The 22768-nt window shown below is 38.4% G+C and overlaps 1 protein-coding gene across 3 annotated transcripts in view; it reads left to right on the forward strand.

Moving 5' to 3' along the window:
• The window catches only part of ATAD2 (ATPase family AAA domain containing 2), a 38860-nt gene extending 16153 nt beyond the window's left edge, over positions 1-22707 (forward strand). Inside the window, exons 10-28 of one of the 3 annotated variants that reach the window (XM_087746510.1) lie at positions 405-513; positions 737-852; positions 2124-2298; positions 3005-3093; positions 3436-3595; positions 5141-5231; positions 5664-5978; positions 7274-7400; positions 8792-8975; positions 10504-10689; positions 11977-12106; positions 12250-12446; positions 13704-13863; positions 14217-14339; positions 14432-14581; positions 16238-16642; positions 17344-17468; positions 19793-19921; positions 20692-21353. In XM_087746510.1, coding sequence (XP_087602636.1) covers positions 405-513; positions 737-852; positions 2124-2298; positions 3005-3093; positions 3436-3595; positions 5141-5231; positions 5664-5978; positions 7274-7400; positions 8792-8975; positions 10504-10689; positions 11977-12106; positions 12250-12446; positions 13704-13863; positions 14217-14339; positions 14432-14581; positions 16238-16642; positions 17344-17468; positions 19793-19921; positions 20692-20760 — 3040 coding nt within the window. In that variant the 3' untranslated portion in view covers positions 20761-21353. Of the gene's footprint in view, positions 1-404; positions 514-736; positions 853-2123; positions 2299-3004; positions 3094-3435; positions 3596-5140; positions 5232-5663; positions 5979-7273; positions 7401-8791; positions 8976-10503; positions 10690-11976; positions 12107-12249; positions 12447-13703; positions 13864-14216; positions 14340-14431; positions 14582-15105; positions 15217-16237; positions 16643-17343; positions 17469-19792; positions 19922-20691; positions 21354-21419 lie in introns of those variants that run through there. The other 2 variants (XM_087746497.1, XR_015702018.1) reach the window with 2 other exon arrangements.
• Positions 22708-22768: the final 61 nt, after the last annotated feature.

Consider the following 22768-nt stretch of genomic DNA (forward strand, 5'->3'; position numbering starts at 1 on the left):
CTTGGGCCGTAACTTTTTGAATGTAGAAGCAAAACATCTTTGAAAGATGTCAGTGTGTTTTGGTGGGTTCTTGTGTCACACAAACCAAGGTCAGTTCACAGTCTGCACATACAGCATAACTTGTTCTAAGCTTGCATTCATATATGTGCTGTGTTGACTGGCATGGATATTCATAAGTGCTAAGAGTTGTTAAAATAATTAACTCTGTTTAATGTCTGAAGTGACCATTTTCCTTTTTTTACTCATGGACATTAAATGTCAAACAATTTGAATGAATATTTACCATTTAGGAAGTTTATGCTCATTTATAAGGTCTTCTGCATTCACTTGCCATCATTATAAAAGCAAAAATCTTCTAGCAGCATCTTAAGTTAGAAAGTGTCTTTCTCCTTAATTCAAATCAGGTGTCTTCCACTGAACTTTCGGAAAGATGAGTTAAAGGGAATTCGCGAGGATCGAATGAAAATTGGAGCAAGTCTGGCTGATGTTGATCCAATGCAAAGAGATTGTTCAGTAAGTATTTTTAATTCATTGTGTCAGTAAGATGTTTCCAGTGTTTACGAAAGCATTCAATAACATGCTGTCTACAACTACCTTGGTCTACAGTTTTCTCTCAAGCGATTTGAAAATTGCCCAGAACATTTCCTTTGTGCCAACATATAATTTCTGATGGAACCTTATCACGGTTGCAGATTTCTTTATGATAGAAAATGTGTTCTGTTGAATTTATCTTTAGGTGCGATTTGATGGTGTGGGTGGTCTTTCTGACCACATTTCAGCTTTAAAAGAGATGGTCGTTTTTCCATTGCTTTACCCAGAAGTCTTTGAGAGATTCAAAATTCAACCTCCAAGGTAACAAACATTGTTTAAAACTATACATTATAATTCACCCATTTTCAGGAGAATATTCAACTGAGGTATCAATATGTTTCCATGCTTTGAAATTTTCAGCAATGTTGATGGTTTTTTTTTTAGCAGTAGTAAAAAATAATTTCTTAAAAATGGATAGAATCCATAATATATGTAGGTTCAAAGATTTACTGTGTGGTGAGAATATACTTGAAAAGCGTCTTCCCTTTAAAAGGTGGCGTTGGGGTGTTTTTGTTTTGAGTTCTATGTAGGAGTCAACTTGATTAGTTTATAAGCAGGAAGAAATCATCTTCTGGTAGTCAACTGTCACTTGTTGCTTGGAAGTCCAGTTGTCTCTCCCACCGACTCTTTTTTTCCAAGTGCTCAAGTATCAATTTTACAATTGATAGGACGTGCAACTAGAACCTTGCAGTGTTTGTTGTGCTTGGGCCGAAACAGGAATCTGTCCGCTTCTTACACAGCTAAATGAGCTCTGTGTTATGAAATGAAATGATTAGAGATTTTAGCTTTATATATTCTTGGTCAGCAAAACTCAATCATGGAATATTGAAATATGACTTTAAATTCTTTGCTTTGAGAAACTTTAAAAGTATTACAAATAATGAAAAGAAAATCTTTCAGTGTTTTGCTTCTCTATTTGTTGAAATTCTTTTTGAAACAGCAGTGTCTTAGCTTTTCTAGTTGATGGCTATATTTATCTGGAAATGCAGAATACCCTCCCAGCTTTAGACTTCCTCCTCATTTATCATCAGCAATGGATGGTCTGGGAGACCAAATCCAGCAACTTAAAAGCTTTTTAAGGGAGAATGAAATGCTTTACTATCAAATCTCGCTTTTTGTGAAAACAAGAATGAATATGCAGTGTATCATTGAAGAATGAACTGGTGATTCATAAGTTAGGCCAGTCTCAGATTCTGTGCTGAAGTTTGTTCTTGTTTGGCTCCACTGTGCTGTAACCACCCCTGTTTGTCAGCAGTTTTGGAAGCGTCCTTCTGGGACACTACAATCTTTTCTTAAGGTTTTGTACATCTGTGTTATCCTCTTTATTCATTTTATTTACTGCCTCATTGAATTGTGTAGGAACATAAAACTTGCATCTGTTTTGACTTTTCTCACACTTCAGCTGTTACCGCTATCTCATATGTGAAGAGTTTTGGTTAGGAGAGTTAAGTGTTTTAGGGATGGGGGTTGTAAGAGGTACTTTACCATGACATTTTTTTCTTAGGTGAATCTTTTTTTTTTTTTAATTGCAGAGGCTGTCTATTTTATGGTCCACCAGGGACTGGAAAGACGCTGGTGGCTCGTGCACTTGCTAATGAATGTGGCCAAGGTGACAGGAGAATAGCCTTCTTTATGAGAAAAGGTGCCGACTGCCTGAGTAAATGGGTAGGGGAATCTGAACGACAGCTTCGTTTACTATTTGATCAGGTAAGGTTGAAATGTGCCATGTGTTCTGAGTTGTAACTGTAATTTTCTGTGGTCAATATTTTTAAGAACTCCTCACTCCTTTTTGTGTTTTGTCCGTTTCTTCCACTGAAATGGGTTTGTCAGTGTTTCCTTTTTCAGTGGGTTTTTTAGGGGCTTGAAATCTTGAGATATATTGGGAAAGATTAATAAAACAAATGAAAAAAACCTTGCAAAACACATGCCTCCCTCCCCAATTAAAAAAAAAAAAAAACACAAAAAACCCCCAAAAAACAACAATCAAAACAAACCCCAACCAACAAACAACCCACAAAGCCACAAAAAAGGCCACAAGAGGCAAGAGATGGTGGCTGTAGATCAGAGAGAAACAGATGCAGGCTGAAAGCATGGTCATTTAAATTCATAACAGAAGCTTGCTTCCAGAACCTGTAATTGAATTAAGTCCTGGCTCTGTTCTCGGTGGTTGCCAAATAGCTGTAAAAACTACTGGTATGATTCGTTTACTGTCACCCAGTCTCAGTGGGCTGACATAGGCTGCTGTCTTCTGTTACTCGTGCCACTTACTCCATTAGCTCAATTAGTAGAGATCCCTGATGCTAGTCTGAAAAATCTAGTTCCAGTGACTTTCCAACCATAATGTTTTGCATGCATTTTCTCTTTAAAATAGTGTTGTCTTACTTCTGTGACTATTCCTGTGTTTTCATTCTAGGCTTACCAGATGCGACCTTCAATTATTTTCTTTGATGAGATAGATGGTCTTGCTCCTGTGCGGTCCAGTAAACAAGACCAAATTCATAGGTAGTACATTTTTTCTATCTACATAGAAGCTGCTTGACCTTTGTGAAAAGAAGACCACAACCTATTTTACTTTATTTGACACATTCATTTGTCCTGAAAACTAGTAATTCAATGTTGCTAAATTTCAGATGATTTTTAAACAATAATTGAAAACAATTCACTAAGCTTGATATCAGCACAAGGCCTGTCTTACCTTATCTATTTTTTTATGTCTTACAATGAGTCACTAATCAGCATCTCATCAAGAAAATCTTGTCCTTTTTGAGTGATCATTGGAGAAGGTCATGTAGAACATAACAAAATTTACTAAACCAGTGAATGAAAATTATATTTTTCTGTTAGCTCTATTGTATCAACACTTCTGGCACTTATGGATGGCTTAGACAGCAGAGGAGAGATTGTGGTAATCGGAGCCACCAACAGACTGGATTCTATAGATCCTGCTTTACGAAGACCCGGACGCTTTGATCGAGAGTTCCTCTTCAGCTTGCCAAATAAAGAGGTCAGAACTTAAACTCAACCTTAACGCTAATGTGGCAAAGTCTATCTTTATAACAAAACCACGTAACAATGCAGTATGATGGAGCAGTTAAAGTCGAGATCAGTGTTGCACAACTTGGACAAAAGAGGGATATCTGGAGAGACTGTGTTGTCCCGTGGAGGGCAGATCTGGTACTGAATATATATGATGAAGATGATTTCAACAAGTAGTTAGTTCTATAATTAGTTTTGGTTTCACTGTGACCAGCCAAGAAAATGGGATGTTGCTAGTCACAGAAATGTTTAAGTAAGAATGAATGTCTGAATTAGCTATAAATTACTGCTATCTCATCTTGAAAATGAAAGAAATGGTGTGTACACAAGAATTCCTTTTTGCTAACAAAAACTTTTATCAAGGCTGGTGCTGGAGCAAATGAAAATTTTTCATTCCCAAAATGGTTCCTGTTTGCTTGCTTATTTAATTCACTTAGGCACTTTCACCCTGAAGTGCTCTTGCTCTCAGTTCTTGGTTTATGTGGACGTACCCACGTTGGATTGTTCCCAGGCTGGGTATCCTGGGAGATACCTACAAGTATTTTGGGATCTGACATTCTTAGTGGCACTTCTTAACAGGTTGTTGGACAAAGATATGAAGTACACTGCACAGGTGCAGGGCTTGGGGAGCTTCTAGTTCAATGGCAATAGCTAAGCAATGAAAAATAGGTACATAGCAGCCAAAAAATATTTTTGGGGGGAAGGTAGCGTGCAAAACCGAAACCCTGTTTTTGTGTTTTTTCTCTGACTATAACTAATATTTCTTTTCCTTTTATTAGCATTTTTTGGAAAAAGGATAAAATGCTTATTGGATTGAAGTCTAGTAAAAGTTCACTGAACAGTGTATTTAACACAAACGTTTGTCTCGGTTTTTATCTGCTTTCAGGAACAGGAGAGGAGGTACCATCAAACAGATAGAATTCCCTACTGTGGAAGAATTCTAGAAATCTGGCCATAATTAATCTGTGTACCAGGAAATAATTAAATTTAAGTCTTGCTAAGATCAGAGATGAAGATAGGCAACGATTGACATTTTCTGGATCAATGACAGTAGTTTGAGTCATAATTATTGTTCTTCTTTGCAGTAATTGTAGCAATTTGAAATGTAGTGCTAGAACTCTTTTCCTTGAATGAACTGGCGGAAAAGCAAATTTGATGAACTAATGAGACTCACTATGAAATTTTGCTAAATTTGGGAAAATTTTCTTTGATGAAAAATCTCTGGTTGCAGATGAGTTTTTTACTACATTTTTTTCCTCAGGATATGGAAGCTATAAATGCCTTTTATTTCACTGCAGGCCCCTAAAAAGAGTTTAATATAACAAATTGAGAATTACTAACTTTCCTGCTTGAAAAAGAAGAGAGGATGTTAACTGAACTTTAAAAGACTTAAAAGTTTAGCAGATAAGAAAAGTATTTGTATTAATGTGAGGGTTTTTTGGATTTTGTGTTGGTTTGGGTTTTTTTAAGAGAACACTTAGGGCAAACTAAAATGTAACCATTTTGTTTCCAGGCTAGAAAAGAGATTTTCAAGATTCACACACGAGAGTGGACCCCTAAGCCATTGGACACGTTTCTTGAAGAGCTAGCTGAAGAATGTGTTGGTAAGTTTGAAAACGAAGTGAGTTACTGCATGTGACGGAGTCCTAAGGAACCTGAGCTTGTACCCGGCAGTACCCGAGCTCTTGTGCCTTGCTGCAGAGCGAGCCGGTGAGGCAGCTGGCACGCCTTGGGAGCAAACAAAGTTAGATGCTTCTTTTCATTTTCTTTTTGTCTCTCAGAACATTGAATGGGTTTGGGGCATCTTCGTCAGGAGCAAAGTTTTGATTAGGAGGCTGCTTCATAAGTGCAGGATATCAGGCTGCGAGCCACGTAACAAAACTTCTCTGCAGTGCAGTAACTCTTTAAATTCTCTCTTAACCTGTTAATTTTTGGCTGCATACAAAGTCTTTCAGTGTTGCACTTTGGAAACCTTGGCCTTGACTTCTGTGTTGCCCGAGACTGACGTAACATTTGATTCTTGTTTTGTTTATTAGGATACTGTGGTGCTGATATTAAATCCTTATGTGCTGAAGCTGCCCTCTGTGCTTTGCGCCGCCGCTATCCGCAGATATACAGAAGTAGTGAGAAACTGCAGCTAGATATCGCTTCTGTTAATGTAACAGCAAAGGATTTTGTCACGGCTATGCAGAAGACTGTTCCAGCTTCACAGAGGGCTGTGGCTTCACCTGGGCGAGCGCTATCACCTATTTCAAAACCACTGCTTGAAAACACACTAGCAAGGATTTTACAAGCCTTGCAGAGAGTATTTCCCCATGCAGAGCTTGCACTAAAGAAGGACCAACAGCAAGGTATAACAATAACATCCACTTCTTTAAAATTCTGCCAAAGCAAAAACTTCTGATTTGTGCAATCAACATACACAAACCTCTCAGCTGTAATAACAGTAGAATTTTATAATATGCATGTGCACGCCTTTATTTCAGGAATATCGTGCATAGTTTTTATTCTGGATTCTAAACTGAAGTGCTGGATGGGAGCTGTGAATGACTCGCAATACACAGTAGAGAACTATGCGTTCTTTACTAGAGCACTGTTTCTGACAGTAGCTAACCTTATATATATCATTTGTAGAGACAGATTTAAGGTTTAATGTATGAGGCACCTCTTTCAAAATAAATATTTACATGGGGAGAGAAGGGCGTTTTTACATGAATGCTTCTAATTCCTGTCTGAAGAATGTCAGGACCACAATACAAGTATAAGTGGTTTAAGCTAAATACTGGTTTAGCTATCGTGATTTTTAACCATAGTCTCTTAATTTAAATGTTTGTGGATCACACTGTACACTTGCACACGAGATCAGAATGTTTTAGTAGTGTATACTTTGGGGCTTGGCTTGCGTAGTATATGTGAGCTCACACTCCTGACTTCATCAGCCCCCATCAGGTTTAGTCTGTCAGTTGGTGAGTGCAAATAAATTGATAAACTCACTCCACTTCTGCTTAATGGAGATCCATGAATAGTTAATTATGCTAATCCCTTGAGAATATCCTCCCAGTATTACTCCCAGCAGAGCTGGGAGATTGGTTTGCATTGGTAAAATAGAGGCAGAAATCTACCAGCAAAATAAAAGCAGAGAAGCTAGGGGACTGGTAATTGCATCCCCTCTCTGTTGTCTGCCTTCCATTATCTCCTCCTTCGGTGATCTTTGAGGAGCCTTATTTACAAGATGTGTTGGTCTGTATATTGTGACTCACTAGTCCTAGACAAATGGAAGTCTGTGGCCATCACGTTCACTTATTCCTACTTCCAGTGGGGGAATTTTTTTGGAACCTGCTCCAAAAAGAAGTGGCTTTGTTGGGTTTTTCAGGTGTCTAGGAACTACAGAAATTGTTCCTAATCATCTTTAGTCTAAGGAAAAAACCTCTTAAGTTTTCACCAATGGAGAGATATACCTTATGCAAATCATGGGACATAGGACAGCTTTGTAGAGACTTGTGCAATCTCCTTAGATCTGTGGTAGGATGAACTCTTCAGAAAACAGCATTTGTCGTGTGCCCTCAAAGGAAGAAATACATGATAAGGGGTTTCCAGCGAGATATAGACTATTCAGGAAAGTTAACAAACCTTTTTTGTTTTTCAGACAGTTTAAATCATATTTTAAGAAATGATGCAATTGATAGTGATGAGGAATCACCATCAATCTTTGAAGATAACCCAACACACAAAATGCCTGGTACACAAAAGGAAAAATTCCTCAATTTCAGCAGGTAAATGTTTGTCCCCTTTATGTTCACATTTTTAAGATGGCAGGGTCTGTACACGGTTTTGGTGTGAGGGCTGGTAAATGCAGGAGTAAAACGTGTGTTGGGGGGTGATCAATATTTGGAAGAACTAAGTACGAATATCCAGCTGGGTACCAATGTTCTAATGGAGTACGCTGCCATAACCCATCAAACTGAATGGCCCAGCCCTCTTTTCCTAAGTCAAAGTGGTCCACAGACTGATAGAACGTGTTGATTTAATCCATGGTGTTCCTTGAAAGACTCAAGACCAAAGAAACGTGCTGTCTGTCCTTTTAACGAAAAAACCTGGATGGATTTGTGTAGCCATCTTTTGCCCTTCTACCTTCCAAGGTTGTTTAACCAGTAGCAAATTATGTAGCAGAAACCAAATTGAGAAATGGTTTGTTAAAACGCTATGAGAAAAACTTAAACAATGCCTGCATTTTGTACTGTTAACCTACTAAGTTTATGTTAATCTTTTGACATTTTAATGTGGAAGTCGCGTAAGCCAACAGTTGAAAAAACAGATTGTTGTCGTTACTGTTGGGTCAGGTATTTTTCTCAATTTCTGTTCCTGTGCTGTCCAGAAAATCTTCTGACCTGCTGAGCTTGGTTAGGTCTCTCGGATCTTTGACTTCAGCCAGCAAAGGCACAACAGTATTGTGGTGGAAAAAAACAAATGCTCTTCACAAATGTGTTTCATGTTAGTAAAGCAAGATTACTAGGAAATTAAAACACAATTCAAAGATAAAACAATTAGAATAACTGAATAGAATAAATATAAAACTTACACATATTTAGTGTACTGCTGTAACTGAACCAATCCAATTGTGTACTTCTTCAGACCCAGATGATGTGTTTCAGTGCCCACGTTAATTTTTTTCTAGAAATGTTGTTCTGTTCCTTCCTTCCCACTATCTCCAATTACCATGGCCAAATTTCAGCTAAACTTGACAGATGTAGAGATCTCGCAGTTACTTAAACTCAAGACCTACTGAAAACTGGTGTGTGTATGGGCGGTGAAGAGATCCAGATTGGTGTGGGCTGAGAGAGCGAGCGAGTTGTTATTCTCCCGCGTATCAGGTTACTGACCAGTTGTCGGGTGCGTATTTAGCTGGACAGTCCCCCGTGTGATTTAGGAGCTGTTACTTAACCCAGCCAAACAAAGAGCAGACATGCTGGGGATTGGCAGGATTTCTTAGGGGAGGTATGGTACAAGTTTGTAAGAAAATGGGCTTCCTGATCACAGACCAGCTTATTATTTTCTGGAATATGGAGAGTATTTACAAAAAAAAAAAGGATAGGAAAAAACCTTTAACATCTGTATGCCTATTTATCACTACATTTTTAAACTTATTTTCTTCTTATTGTTCTAGAAATGCTTATTCCCAGCCAACATCTTGCAGGCCACGGCTCTTATTAATTGGAGAGCCAGGATACGGGCAAGCTTCTCATTTGGCACCTGCAGTAATACATGCCCTGGAAAAGTTTCCAGTTCATACACTAGACCTATCTGTTTTGTTTGTTAGCATCGTATCACCAGAAGAAACATGTGCACAGGTATTTTTTTTCTCTTTAATCTCACAGGATTCATGAACTGTATCTAAACCAGTAGAGTTAGCAAAATTTGTTGTTAATGTAGGTGGCCTGGTTTGAATGTGCTGTTATGTTTACTTCTGTCTGAAAACCACTTTTTTTTCTAAATCGAATGATTCCGAATAAGGATGTTGTACATGGCCATATTTTCCATTCCAAATTAAACAGTGAGGATATTGCTAGCAGCTCGGGAAGCTGGGAGGTGCTGCTAATAAACCTGGGTTCTCTTTATGGCAAGAAATTCTGCCCGTCTCGGTGGGATCCAGAAAGTTGTTTTCCTTGCTGTGCTCCCAGTAGATGGCTCTGCATCAGCCTGACTGCTTGTCATGCACTTTTTGTAGCCTTCTTTTTTATTGTATTTGTAAGGCAATCAAGGTTTTGGGGAAAAGAAGTGTTTCTTTTTTTACATAAACATATCTGCAGTATATGTGGTAAAAGCATTAAAATTCATGGAACGCTTATATTTGTACACTGGTGTGTTTTTCTTAATGAGGAAAATTAAATATAAGCAGACTTAGTGCTGTTTTCCTTTTTACTTTTAGGCAGGAAATCCATTTCATTGTTTGGCATCACTGTATTAAAATATTTTGACCTTTACTAGCAGCATTTGAGAGCTGTACAAGTAAGGACGGACACGTTACATGACTGGATACTCATTTCTCACATAAAAGGAACAATTCCTTTTTTGTTATGTGATGGTTGCATCTGCAGTCATGTAACTACCGTGTCTAGTCACTGCCTGGATATACCACGTGTGCTTCCCATCTTGTGACAGGAACTCCCTGAATATTGATAATCTGAAAGGGGGCACGGAGAAATTTGTCATATGAAAGGGCTGTTGCCAGCTCCCTCACGTGGTAGATGCATGTCCTCTTCAGCAATTGAGGTACCATCTGTAGGCAGTGGCTTTAGTCTTCCAAAGCATGTCATCTGGTCTGATGGATCCTTTGGTAACGACAGGCTGTGAGTGATTTAGCTCTTCAGGCAGGCTTTAGCCTCTTGTACTTGAAATTATGAATTGTAAGCAGGCTTCTTTTACAGTGTCAGCCCTCGTCTTTTCACATAGGTCTTTGTTTGTTCAGATTGTGCTCCAGACTGACTTGGATATGTGCCTGCTCTGAACTGAAAATGGTGTAGCCGCAGTCGTGTAGCCATTTACCCAGACCTAATACATCTTGCTGAAGGGTTAGTCTTGTTTTTTCAGGCACACCACCACACCAGCTGAGTTGTGAGGCTCTTCAGGAGTTATCTTACACCTAAGTAGTTCTGAAATCAGGCAGAGATTCAGGTCTGTTTCTGTCTGCGTAGCAATGACTACATGAGTCAAAGTGAAAATTTGATGTTATTGTTAAGGAGTTGTTCTTCTGTTGGTTTGTTTTGGTGTTTTGGCTTCATGTACCCCTATTTCCTAAGATAGTTTGACTGATAGGTAGTTTTTTATTAGCCTATTCTACATGGTTTAGTTTTCTTATCCAAGCTTTCATTTTACCAGTTGATACAAGAAGCTCAAAGAACAGCACCAAGTATAGTTTATATCCCACATATCCATTTGTGGTGGGAGGCTGTTGGAGCTACGCTGAAAGCTACTTTTACAACACTACTGCAGAACATCCCAACATTTGCTCCAGTTTTGCTGCTTGCAACATCTGATGTGTGTCACGCAGATCTCCCAAAAGAGGTATTTCTGTTGATACTATTCTTACTTTTTTTTTTCAATTTCTTGTTAATTTATAAATCCTTTAAGCATTGGAGTACTGTGCACTCCTAAGTAAATTCATACTGCTATTTCTCAGGCACCCTAACCAGGTCTCTTAAAATTTGCTTAGACAAAACAATGCTGAAAGCATTTGTCTAAAGTGTTTTCTGAGTAAAAAGATTGACTTTGACCCAACTTTTTCCCCCTTCTCACACACTCGTGCTTATTAGACAGATGTATAAATTTACTTCAGACGACAATTCCAGTGACTCCAAGATGGGTAGGTATGTACTTAGTCAAGAATACACAGTGCTTGAAATGTAAATGGGAAAAAGATATTTTTACTGAAAATGTTTTTACTGAAAAGTGAAAGATATTTTTACTGAAAAAGTATGGTGGTCACACTGTTAATGATGGAATGTCATTTCAAATTTAAATTCTTCAATAAAAATTTCAATTTCTTTCTTCCCGTAGGTGAAAGCTTTTACAAATTAGAAAGCTAAGTTCCAGCTTCTGTTTAAGTAACTTGGAAATCAATGTTTAGTTGTATTCTTTAACAAAATTCACTAAGAGTACATGCTTAGCTTTCTAGACATCTGAGAGTGTGCATTAAAGGAAGGTGTTCAAAATGTGAATATGCTGCTCTGATTATTTTGTCTGAATTACTGGGGGTGAGGGTTACCAAGATGTGTTTATCATCAAATGCTTTGAAAGGGCTTAACTTTCTACATAAGTTTTTATACTGTTAATAAATTCCTCCTAAAGTAAGTATTGAAATTCCTTCCATCGTTTTTGGTAGTAGAGATTGAAAAAATGGAGTAAAACTTGGAAGTAAGCAACTTCAGACACCTCATTTAAATTAATTAAAAAAAAAAAAAATCCCCACACCTTACCAAAAAGCCTGCACTTGTCTCCTGAACCCTGCCTGTTCCCTCTATAGCTGCCATAAAGATTCAAACTGAAGGACAGCAAGACAGGTAAATACAAAATAAGCAGTCTTGGAGGTGGTGAATGTGACCACTTTATCAGTGTATGAAATGGTCCCTTCATTGAGCTTTAACTCTAGAGGTGTTCCTTAGAGAAGATACTTTAATTTGCCATGCTAACCTATGAAAACCTAGCCTTTTAAAGGCCAAGCAGATAACTTTTCCCAGTTTGACTTATCCAGATGATTGTTCCGTTTAATTTAGAAAGGTACTCATCTTTTTGGAATAGAAGATGAATTTGTGTGGCCTTATATGTGAAATATCTTTTCTCCTCATGCTTTAGATAAAAGAATTGTTTTTTAAGGATTATGAAGTTTTCAAAATCCAGTTGCCTACTAGTGAAGAAAGAAGAACGTTTTTTGAGGACTTAATTGTAAATCAAGCTGCTAAACCTCCTGCATCAAAAAACAATGGTGAGGATATTCTACATATAAAACTTTGCTATACAGTTAATAGCTATACAGTATTTGCTTTGGTGGTAATTTTCTATCAATAATTTTTTGTATGCTTGTATTTGAGTACCATAAATTGACTAAAAATTTCTGATTAATTTAAGCTCGGCGGACATTGGAAGTACTGCCTGTAGCACCGCCGCCTAAGCCTCGACAGCTGACAGAGGAAGAAATAAGAAAGCTGGAGGAGCAGGAGGAGGATACGTTGCGTGAACTTAGGATTTTCTTAAGGGATGTGACTCATAGACTTGCCGTTGACAGACGTTTCAGAGCATTTACAAAGCCTGTTGACCCAGAGGAGGTAAATTAGTGTTGATCTGTAATACCATTTTATCTGTGTATATTCATAATTTCTATGTGCTTCTATTTCTCAGTTTGTGTGCTCTTTATAGGAAGGTTTATCTTTGTTTTTAGGACTGTAGTATTCCAATTTTTCAAGAAGCAGGAAGTGAATTTCGTTTTTACTTCTGCTGACTCCTTGAGGCTCTCAAATGTCTGTTATTTGAGTATTCACTGCAGGCCCTTGGTTCCTTGTAAAATGTCTTTAGAATATTTCAGTTGGAGGCGATCTACAACGATCATCTAGTCCAGCTGCCAGTTAGACCAAATGCCAACACAGTTCACTCATGAAGAAGCTTTCATATGTAGGCATGTTACAGCACTGAAAAGCAGAGATCTCTTTCTTTATAAACAGTATCTATAGGACTGTTTTAATAAAGCCTAAAGCTCTTTAATTAACTGTCAATAGTTTCTGTGCGAACAGGAGTAGAAGCAGCAGTTTTTAAAATCAATTTTAAGATTCTATTCTCTATTTCATCTGGGGCTCCTCAGTATGAGATCAACCATAAGGGCTGTGTGGTTTCTTCTTCCTCCTATACACTTATTATGTCTCTTTTTCTCATTTAATTGATCAAATAAGTCTAAGTCGGGGGCATATACTTCAAAGTCGGCTGTGGTTCTAATACAGCCTTCCATTTTGGCAAACTCCTGTTCCCCTACGCATCCACTGACTTGTCTTTCCGTTTACTTCTAGTTTCTGAGACGTGAATAATCTAAACAAACACAGATATACTCATCTAAACTAGTCGTTAGGCTCCTTTTGTGTAAAGAAATCAGCACCTCTGGTTCTGGGTTAGAATGAGTTATCTCATTCTAAAATAGATGCCTAGGACAGATACTTCCAAGGTGCAATTCCTGCAGCCTTTTTCTGGCCACCAATAGCAAAGTGAATCTCGTGTGACTTTACCAAGAAAGGTTTCTTTGCTGTGATTTTTGGAAGCGAAGTGAAATGACTCCCACCCTGGGTGTCTGTTCCCTTCTCTGCCCCACACATGGTTCTGACCTCCCTGCTTCTTCTTTTTCCTTCTTCTGGTCTGTCTCTTCAAAGCCAGTTGAAATATCCCTTCTGTTTTCAAGAAACTAACTGGTTAATTTCCGCATCTTTGGATGTGTCATAAATACTTCAGGTTTTTACAAAGTCCTTTATTTAACTTTATTAAAATAATTAATTTTGGTAGATACTCTGTTAAATCCCTGAGCACGTATATTTCATTTGTAGGTACCCGATTATGACGCAGTTATTAAACAGCCCATGGACCTTTCGGCAGTTCTCTCTAAAATTGACTTGCACCAGTACCTAACTGCAGGAGATTTTCTAAAAGACATCGATCTAATCTGTAGCAATGCTTTAGAGTACAACCCAGATAAAGATCCTGGAGGTGAGGATGTGTTTTTATCCCTAATTTGGAAAAATTTTAAATGTATAAATTGATAAATGTCGTCTGTGGGCAGTAGACTTGGGATTAGATCATTTTAAACATCCACAGAGAGAATTTCTTGCCAGGTTGTAAATGTTGTAGCATTAAACCACTTAGGCGTGAAATTGTGATAGAAGTGTTGATCAGTAACTACAGCTTTTGCTGTAATAATTAACTTTTATGTTGTTATGCTGAAAATACTGAGTTAACCTTTCAGAACCTACCTATGAAAAGAGCAAAATCTTTCTAAGTAATCAAAATAAAGGATTTCATTGGCTGGTAGAAAATACTCAGTTCTGACTGTAAAATTTCAGATCGTCTCATTAGGCACAGAGCTTGTACTTTGAGAGATACTGCATACGCCATAGTGAGGGAAGAACTGGATGAAGATTTTGAACAACGCTGTGAAGAAATTAAAGAATCTCGTAAGGAAAGAGGTATGTTTTGACGCTGAGGATTTTAAGACTTGTCTCAGTATTTGTAACCAACAATGCAAGACAATTTTTTGCTCTCTGTTCTTTATTGCAAGGTTGTAGCTCTTCAAAGTATGCTCCATCTTACTACCATGTAATGCCAAAGCAGAACTCTGTTCCTGGGTGTAAGGAAAAAGACCCAAAGTGTAATGAAAAAACGAAGATGCCAGCAGCACCTGTAGATTCCAGTACACCCCGCTCTAACGGCAAGTTGCATTTTATTCAGGCTTTCTTGGAGAAGCTGCTAAAGTCACTGATAACATTCTCTGTTCTTGTGACATAACAGGGTTCTGTGATGCCTGATTCTTCATGCCAGAGGCATCACATTTTTTTAATTTGTTTCAAAATGTCAGATCAATCCAGAGGTCATTCATTCAATATGGTTATGAAGTTCAAGTACAGTGGTTGGTTTACATTGTAAGACACTGGCCTTGATGGCCCAGCTGACATTTAATGGCTCCTAAGTTGCTACCTCTTGAAGTCAAAAATGTTGTACATGGCAGTTTCTGAATACTCATCTAGTTTTTAGTTATATGAAACAGTATTTTTTCCCTTCCCTGCCCTCAAGTGCTAAAATCTATGCCACCTCGTACTGTGATTTCCAATTGAAGAGGGAAAGGGGAAAAAATAGGGGAGCAACAGTAATAGATATGTAAAGGAAAGATCATTATTTCCTCACTTTTCCTGTGAAAAGGACATGAAATAACAAAGGGACTTGGGTCTCTTTCAGTTAAAACACATGACATGGTGTGAAGTTTCCTGATCTCACTGGCATGACTGGGAATTTTGCCACTGACTTCACCCATATGCTTTGTGCAGTACTCCGTGAATACAAAGAATGGTGGGTTTTTCTGGAAGGCAAAAAATGCGACATTTGTTTTAAACAAGGTTAACTGAATCAGAAAGCATATGCGGTGTAAGTCTTTAAGGACAATTTTTTCTGCAGCAAATATTCCCTTAAAATTGTCTCTAACTCTGCCTAACGTGTGTTTAGCTTTTGAAGTTCACAGCTTTATAACAGATTTGAAGAAGGGCTCATCTCCAAACGCTTTTCTGTTGTTCATCTATATTATTTCATGTAATAAGACAGTAAGCAACTTCACCTAATGACCTTGCTTTGCAATAATACTTCCTATCTAAAGTAAGAATTTTCTGCTCATAAAATCTTGAAGCTGATGGTTTTGTGAATGAAATTCCGTAGCTGGCTTTTTAAAATCTAATAGCAAATTGACCTCATTAACTTGCAACTCTTTCTCTAGACATATGCAGGGAGACAGACAATGAGACTTGAGCTCCTTTGATCATTTTCATAGAATCACAGAATCATTTAGGTTGGAAAAGACCTTTAAGATCATCAAGTCCAACCATTAACCTAGCACTGCCAAGTCCACCACTAAACCATGGCCCTAAGCGCCATGTCTACACATCTTTTAAATGCCTCCAGGGATGGGGACTCAACCACTTCCCTGGGCAGACTGTTCCAGTGCCTGATTACCCTTTTGGTGAAGAAATTTTTCCTAATATCCAATCTAAACCTCCCCTGGCGCAACTTGAGGCCATTTCCTCTCGTTGTGTCGCTTGTTACTTGGGAGAAGAGACCGACCCCCACCTCACTCCAACCTCCTGTCAGGTAGTTGTAGAGAGCGATAAGGTCTCCCCTCAGCCTCCTCTTCTCCAGACTAAACAACCCCAGCTCCCTCAGCCGCTCCTCATAAGACTTGTGCTCCAGACCCTTCACCAGCTTCACTGCCCTTCTCTGGACACGCAAAGTCCTTGTAAGTCAAGTAAGATGAGGATGCAGGATTTTGAAGGAAGAACTGTTTTGGTAGTTTTGGATTACTTTTTCTACTGTCTCTTTGTAGACACGTCAAAAAGAAAACGCAGAAAGAACAAAGGGTCTTCAAGTATTGCAAGAAAGAGGAGGAATTTTCATTTCAATAAAGAGAATAAAGTTCCTGAAGACCAAAATGAAGTAGAGAGTGATGAAGACTCTGAAGAAAAACATGTTTCTAACACAGATCGCAGTGAAGTTGAGTCCACACAGGATTATTCTATGGAAGAAAATGAAAATGTACTTCAAGAACGACAGAAAAATGGGAATGAAAATAAATATGGGACAGAAAATGAAAGAGAGAGAGCTCTCCTTGTGGCTAAATCTGCTTCTGAAAAGAGGAGTGTCATGGTTCCTGAACATTCAGGTCTACGAAAGGAAAGTGAAATGCCAGATTGCCAAATAGCAGAAAGTTGGGAAGGCGAAAATTCAAATGGTAAGTGAAAGGTCAAACAGGTCATTTAGCTCCTTTTTCTTCCTGAGGAGGATTACACTATTTATTAGGTTTTAGCCTTCTTTAATTCCCTCTGTTATTTTTGTTGTATCTCTCTAAAATCAGCACACAGGGTTTCTTGCATAATGATGCTGCCCCTCTAGTTATGCTAGCCAAACTCATGTTTTTCTGCAGCTGCTGTTTTTTTGATTCTGAAGTTTGTTTTTCATATGGTACCTAACTGAAAAACAATCATTTACTTTCTTCTATTGTATGAGCATCTTCCCAGTAATGAGCAGTGTAGGTTAAAAAGCTGTACTTCAAGCTGTGTGGACCCAGAGTCACATGTGGAATAGAAGACTTATGTCCTAATGTTTGCAATGTAAGATGTGTTTCCTAACCTAAATTACTTTGAAGTTTTACCATGCAGTGCTGTAGTGGTAATGTGACTATATTTTTTTTCCCGGTTTTACCCTGCCTTTTTCTCTAGTGCTTTTTTTTTGTGTTTGAGTTTCTAATTTTTATGGAGCAGTGACTGTTGCCAGAAAGAAAGTAAAAGTCAAGCATGTCTCAGTGAAAAAAAATGGTAACAGGTCTGTCTCTGTCATTGCAGAGAGAGACTGTATTCCAGGTACAGGATACTTCACTGATACTGTATTCCCAATAAACAGAAATCCTGACTTCAGAAATTTGTGTCATTCCAGATTCGTGGGTACACCGTATGACTCGTGCGAGATGTTCTCGGGTGGAAGAGCAACAGGTGACGGGTGTCGAGAAAGCAACAGAAATTCTGACACAGCCAGTGATTGTGGATTACTATGAGCTCAAAGTAAGTCTAATTTCAATTTGTTAATACTGAAGTAGGACATTTTCTTGCTACATGTAATGTTGTAAATTAAGTCAGTTGTTGATCAATGCCAATTAAAACAATTTATGGGAAGGATAGATTGTGAAATAATTCAGCCTGTAGTGGACTATGACCGTGGTGTTTCCACACCTGGTGTAGACTGCTGTTCTTGCTTTTGGTGAACTAAATTTTAGGAGACTGGTTTCTCTTCCTAATTTTTAATCTAAAAGGGCTTGTTGAATTTTAAAATCGCCCACTGACAACCTGCTAGTACTGTTGGTTATTAATGTCTTAATGGTTTTTATGATGGATTTGGGGGTTTGGTTTTGTTTTGTTTTTTCCATGTTTTCACTTACTAGGAACCTGAAAAGGACTTTTATTTCTAGCAGTAAAGACTTTAAACCTGAAGTTAGCAGGTTGACCTAAAGCTCATCATGGATAAAATACTGACTTTTGTGAAATTCTTTCAAAATCCAGTGTTAGAATTTTGCATTCATACAGTTACAGTGTTAGAAGGGTTTTCCAGTCCCTCACAGGAGAGAAGTTGCTATCCTAAGCTACAGTTGGGGAAAGGGTTAAAAATGGGCCTAGCTGCAGGCGGTAAGAGAGGTTCCTTTGCATGAATTGGAGAGGGTAGAACAAGGACCTAATCTTCAGGGGATACTGCAGTGAGGAAAATTAGGAAAATTGCTAGGTTGGAGTCCTGGAAGTTGGCCAATGCAGAGGAGGGCTGCTAGTTTATCCGCCATGATGAGAAAGGGAGTATTACACGGATGTTTCCCCTGTGTGGGGAGAACGTGACCAGATAGGAATCGTGACATTTTTAAGCTGTGACATAATTTGTAGAAGTGAAACTAACTTTTTAAAGCTGGCTTCCTAAGGAAGCAGATTTCAGGAGGGGTGGTTGTTCGTGTCTGCCTGTGTAGGTAGAGAAGCCACATAGGTTTTTCAAAGTCAGGATGCTAACAGCATGTGTTCCAAAGCTATTGCCTGTTGGAGAAATGGTACGGTAGAGCCCTTATTATGTTTCAGCTTATATATGTTTCAGCGATGAGAAGAACTACAGTCATGAAACGTGTCTTTTAGAAAACTTGTTTCATTAACACAGGTGCCATTGGAACTAGCTGCTCATACCAGAAAGCCTCTTTGGAGCTCACCTGCAGTGAATAAGCTAGGTGAACCTCCAAAATGTAGCTGCTAGATTTTGTTTGGGGTTTTTTTGTTTGTTTATTTGCTGGGTAATAGGCCTAGAACTTTACGAACATATAGAAGAGCACGCAGTCATCTATGTGGCAGCAATTAGAAAGTTTCACATGGGATGTTGACCTCTGTCACATCCTGCCTTTCCTGTTTGCAGCAGCTGAAAGTACACTGTGTGGGTTTTGTGCGTCTTCTCTGCATGTTGTATAGAATGAAGTTGAGGGGAATACTCACATTTTGTGCTAGCTGATGTGAGGGAGGCAGAGTTTGATGGCGGGCAGTTGTGAGGCAGCAATATTTGCATTTGGTGTGACTGCTCTCTTCAGCTGCAGCTTTACAGCCTCACACAACACAGATGCTGAAGAGCCGCAGCAGTGGAAGAAGGTGCTGCCACTAGCTTGTTCCTGTTGCTTTCCCAAAGATTATCACATTCACATCTTTGGTAACAGAAACGAGTGTGTGAGAGATTGGTAATCTGCTACAGGCAGAGTCACCCTGCTAGTTTATCCACTCTCCAGTTTAAAGGTAGGAGCTAGCTGATCTGCTTCAGGCACTTGAGCAGCGTGTTCTGCCAGCAGAGCTGTAGGCACGGTACATGTTCAGCTGATGGGTAAAGGGGAGCACCTAAGGATGCTTCTGTTTCCAGCTGGCACAGCTGTATCTGGAAGACCTGTAGCCTGGCTTCCAAAGATCCATTTCACGGTGCCCTGCATTGCAGCAACAGCTTCTCTAATGAGATGCAACAGTGGCTTTGCTGTGGCAGCAACTCTACGACAAAGTGGATTGTGTCATTCCCTGCTGTTCTGGAAGCAGATGATTCGCAATTACGATTGTCGATGCGATAGATTGATTAGTAGTAAAATATTGCCTGAAATTTTGAGCCTTCCTTTTCTCTGAAGTATGAAAAATTAACTAATTTTCTTCAGGTAAATCTTGTGAGATATTTAATCTGTTCTCTGAAGTGTCACTCATATTCTATTTAACAATATAAGAAGGCAGGATGTCACTTGTGTTGTATTGTTATTGCTTAGCTTCTGAAAACAGAGAGAGCCTATTCAAAGGATCTTGCGGTATTCTAAACTTGTAGTTTCCATGTTTTTCTTCAGCAACTGTTGCATTTTGTCACTGTGATAACGAAGAACTTCAATATATTTCACTTGGAAAAACTATATGCTGTTCTTAGTCAGTGCATTTACCAACATCGGGAAGATTACGACAAAACCGAATTAGTGAAGGTAAATTTTTTTTGTCTTACAGCACTTTCTGTCACTGTTATGCATGTGTATTGTGTGCACTCTGGACACCACGCTTCTCCAGCATTACTCTTTACTTCTTAGTTGCCTGTGTTACAAGACTTTTTCATTTCGGTCTGGAAGACATTTATCCATATTGCAACACCACTGTTGTATTTGGCATAATGGTTGGCAGTTTCAGCAGGAAAAGGCTTGAGCTTGAAGACAATGGGTCCACCCACACAGCCCTCTCAAAGCAGTTAACCTCAGTCCGTCAACAGCCCTTCTCCAGAACCTTTTTAGGGGTGGGGGGCTATGAAAGGAGGGTGCTTTTCTCAGTCTGTCGCTTCCTCTTTCTCCCCTTACAGGCAGTCAGACATGGTAATGCTTCGTGTAGTAGTCATTCCATTCTTGAAAAGAAATGAAGTATGAAACATAACAAGAGGTTGAGACTCTTCTCTAGTCTCACCATAATCTCTTTTTAACTAGCATGGCTTGAGCATCTTTATTTTGACATACAGGGTGATTTCTGCCTATGCTGGTTTAATGCTAATGAGTCAAATTCTCTGGTCTCTTCCTGTAAGAGAGGATTTTTGAGGTGTCAGAACTCAGCAGAAATCTTCCAGAGGCACCCCTGGTCCCAGTCAGGCACTCCCAGCATTGAGTCGATTTAGATAGGTTGGATATTCAGCCTGCAGATTCAAGATCCCTGAATTCATTTGTCTTTGAGATGCTTGTGCCTGAGAATAGATAAAATTCTTTATGCCTCTTAGTCTGCCTTAAAAAAGAGGAAGGCTCTTCTCTTTGGCCCTGGTCATCTCGATCTCTTCTTCCACATCTGATAAAGAGTCAGAACGGACGCTCCGTTCTGATTGTGCAACAGTGAGGAGGATTTGGATGCAGGGAGGCCATTCCTGACAAACGTGCCCTTCTCTCATCTAGTATAATGACGTGTTTTAGCATGAGAGGGGATTTATTTATGTTATCGCAGGGCTCGTGAGCTTTTGTGACTTAACTTTTAGTGCTTCAATTAAAAGGGACTTGATTTCTTTGTTTTCTGCTTCTACCTTTAGCTTTAACAAAAAACTATGTCCTATTCAGAGTGACTGTGCAAGTCAGTCAGGAGCAAGCTCTATTGTATGAAGAGAGAGACCTTAACAAGTAATTATTCAGAGTGCAGAACATAACATTTCCAGCTTTTAGCTGTGGTTTTTCAGGAACTGTCTCCTCTTTCTAATTGTCGAAACCACTGGTGATACAGATCCATAGTCTCTTGATACAGATCCATCCAGTCTCTCTAGCCTACTCTAGGATGCATAAGGATGCGTTTGAAGCTAGTGGGTATAGAAAGACATTGTGATGGTGGTAGCATGTGTATTTGCTAAATATTTACTAACAATTGTATGTGTGTACAGATTCTTTATTCTTTTTATGAAGAAACAAACAGGGTTCTTAAGCTTTTATTCATGCTGACTGCTAGTTTGTCTTTTTTTCTTATTAGGCAATGAAGAAAGAAATTGCAGCCTTCAGTTAACGCTCAGTGATACTTGATTTCAGCGTACTTGACTTCTACTCTGTAATGTTTTCTTTTCACCACATGCTATTATCTGTGCATAATTCAATAAAGATTACTGCTACATATATATTTACACATATAGTAAACAAATATATCTTAAGATTTACTAAGAAAGCTCAAATAAAGTCCTTTAACCGCTTTTATTTTATATTTTCATCCTCTGTCTATGTATTTTTATGTGACATACTGCTGTGATTGCTTTTGGAACGCTGCAGATCTGAACATCTCTCAGATAATTTCAGTACCTCTCTTTAAAAGAAAATGATCAAAAACTAGATGAACCTTTTATCATCGTTTTCCAGCTTGTGGGAATACATTTTTCTGAAGTAGTCTGCGGTGCTATATAGTCCATTGCTTATTACATAAAGGTTTCAAACCAAATCTCATTTGGGTATATGAAAAGTAAACCCATTAGAAACCTCTTAATGCAGTTCAGAGGTAATTTTTTTTTTCATTACCTGATAGCACCTCAAGTTGGCTTTCATAGAATTAACAACCTAAAGAAAGTATGTGGGAGAAACACTCTTTCCACAAGCATAAGAACTTTTGCTGTGGCATATTTTTTGACAGGCAAAAAAACCTACCTGGAAACAAAGCAAGATTTACTACTGTAACTTTCTAAGGTAAAGTTTAGTCTTGCTTGTAATAATGACAATCTTCTTGATATTGGAGAATTTCATTTTAATATAAATTGTTAGTTGCAGGTCAGGTGGCTTGTAGTTGAATTAAATTGTAAATAGTTTTCTAGTTACCTGGAGAAAATTATATCTGTTTATTCCATAAAAGTGAATATATTGTTGGTTATAAATATATTTAAGTAAAAGCAAAGCAATACCCCGTTTTGAAGATGTATGCTTCTTCAAACCAGAAGAGAAAATTTCTCTCAGTTAATTTGACAGAATTATTTTTGAAAAAACTGAGGATAGGCAAAGTTTAATTTTATGAGAAAAAAATTTTCTATCAGTTGCAGTAAAATATGTGGCCTGCTACATTGCTGTTGTGTTCTGTCACCTCACATACACGAGGTCTGGTGATACTGAATGCCTAACTGTGCCATCCCTCTGCCTGTGTTTGGTTTCCTATGTATGCTGTAGTTTTCTTTTTTTGTTTCTTTCTAGTGTGTTTGTCCAAACACCTGTGTACTATGCAGAATTTTTTCTTTTATCTGTATTGTTTGGATGGGTATTAATAAGAAACGAATCATCCTTTTGGAGGTTTTTGTCTGCTCTATTTGAATCACAGAATAATTTTGATCATTAACAACCTTACACTTT

The sequence above is a fragment of the Nipponia nippon genome, unplaced genomic scaffold (genome assembly GCF_047370975.1).
Source record: "Nipponia nippon isolate SJK-2023a ecotype South Korea unplaced genomic scaffold, ASM4737097v1 scaffold_1, whole genome shotgun sequence".
Lineage (NCBI taxonomy): Eukaryota > Metazoa > Chordata > Aves > Pelecaniformes > Threskiornithidae > Nipponia > Nipponia nippon.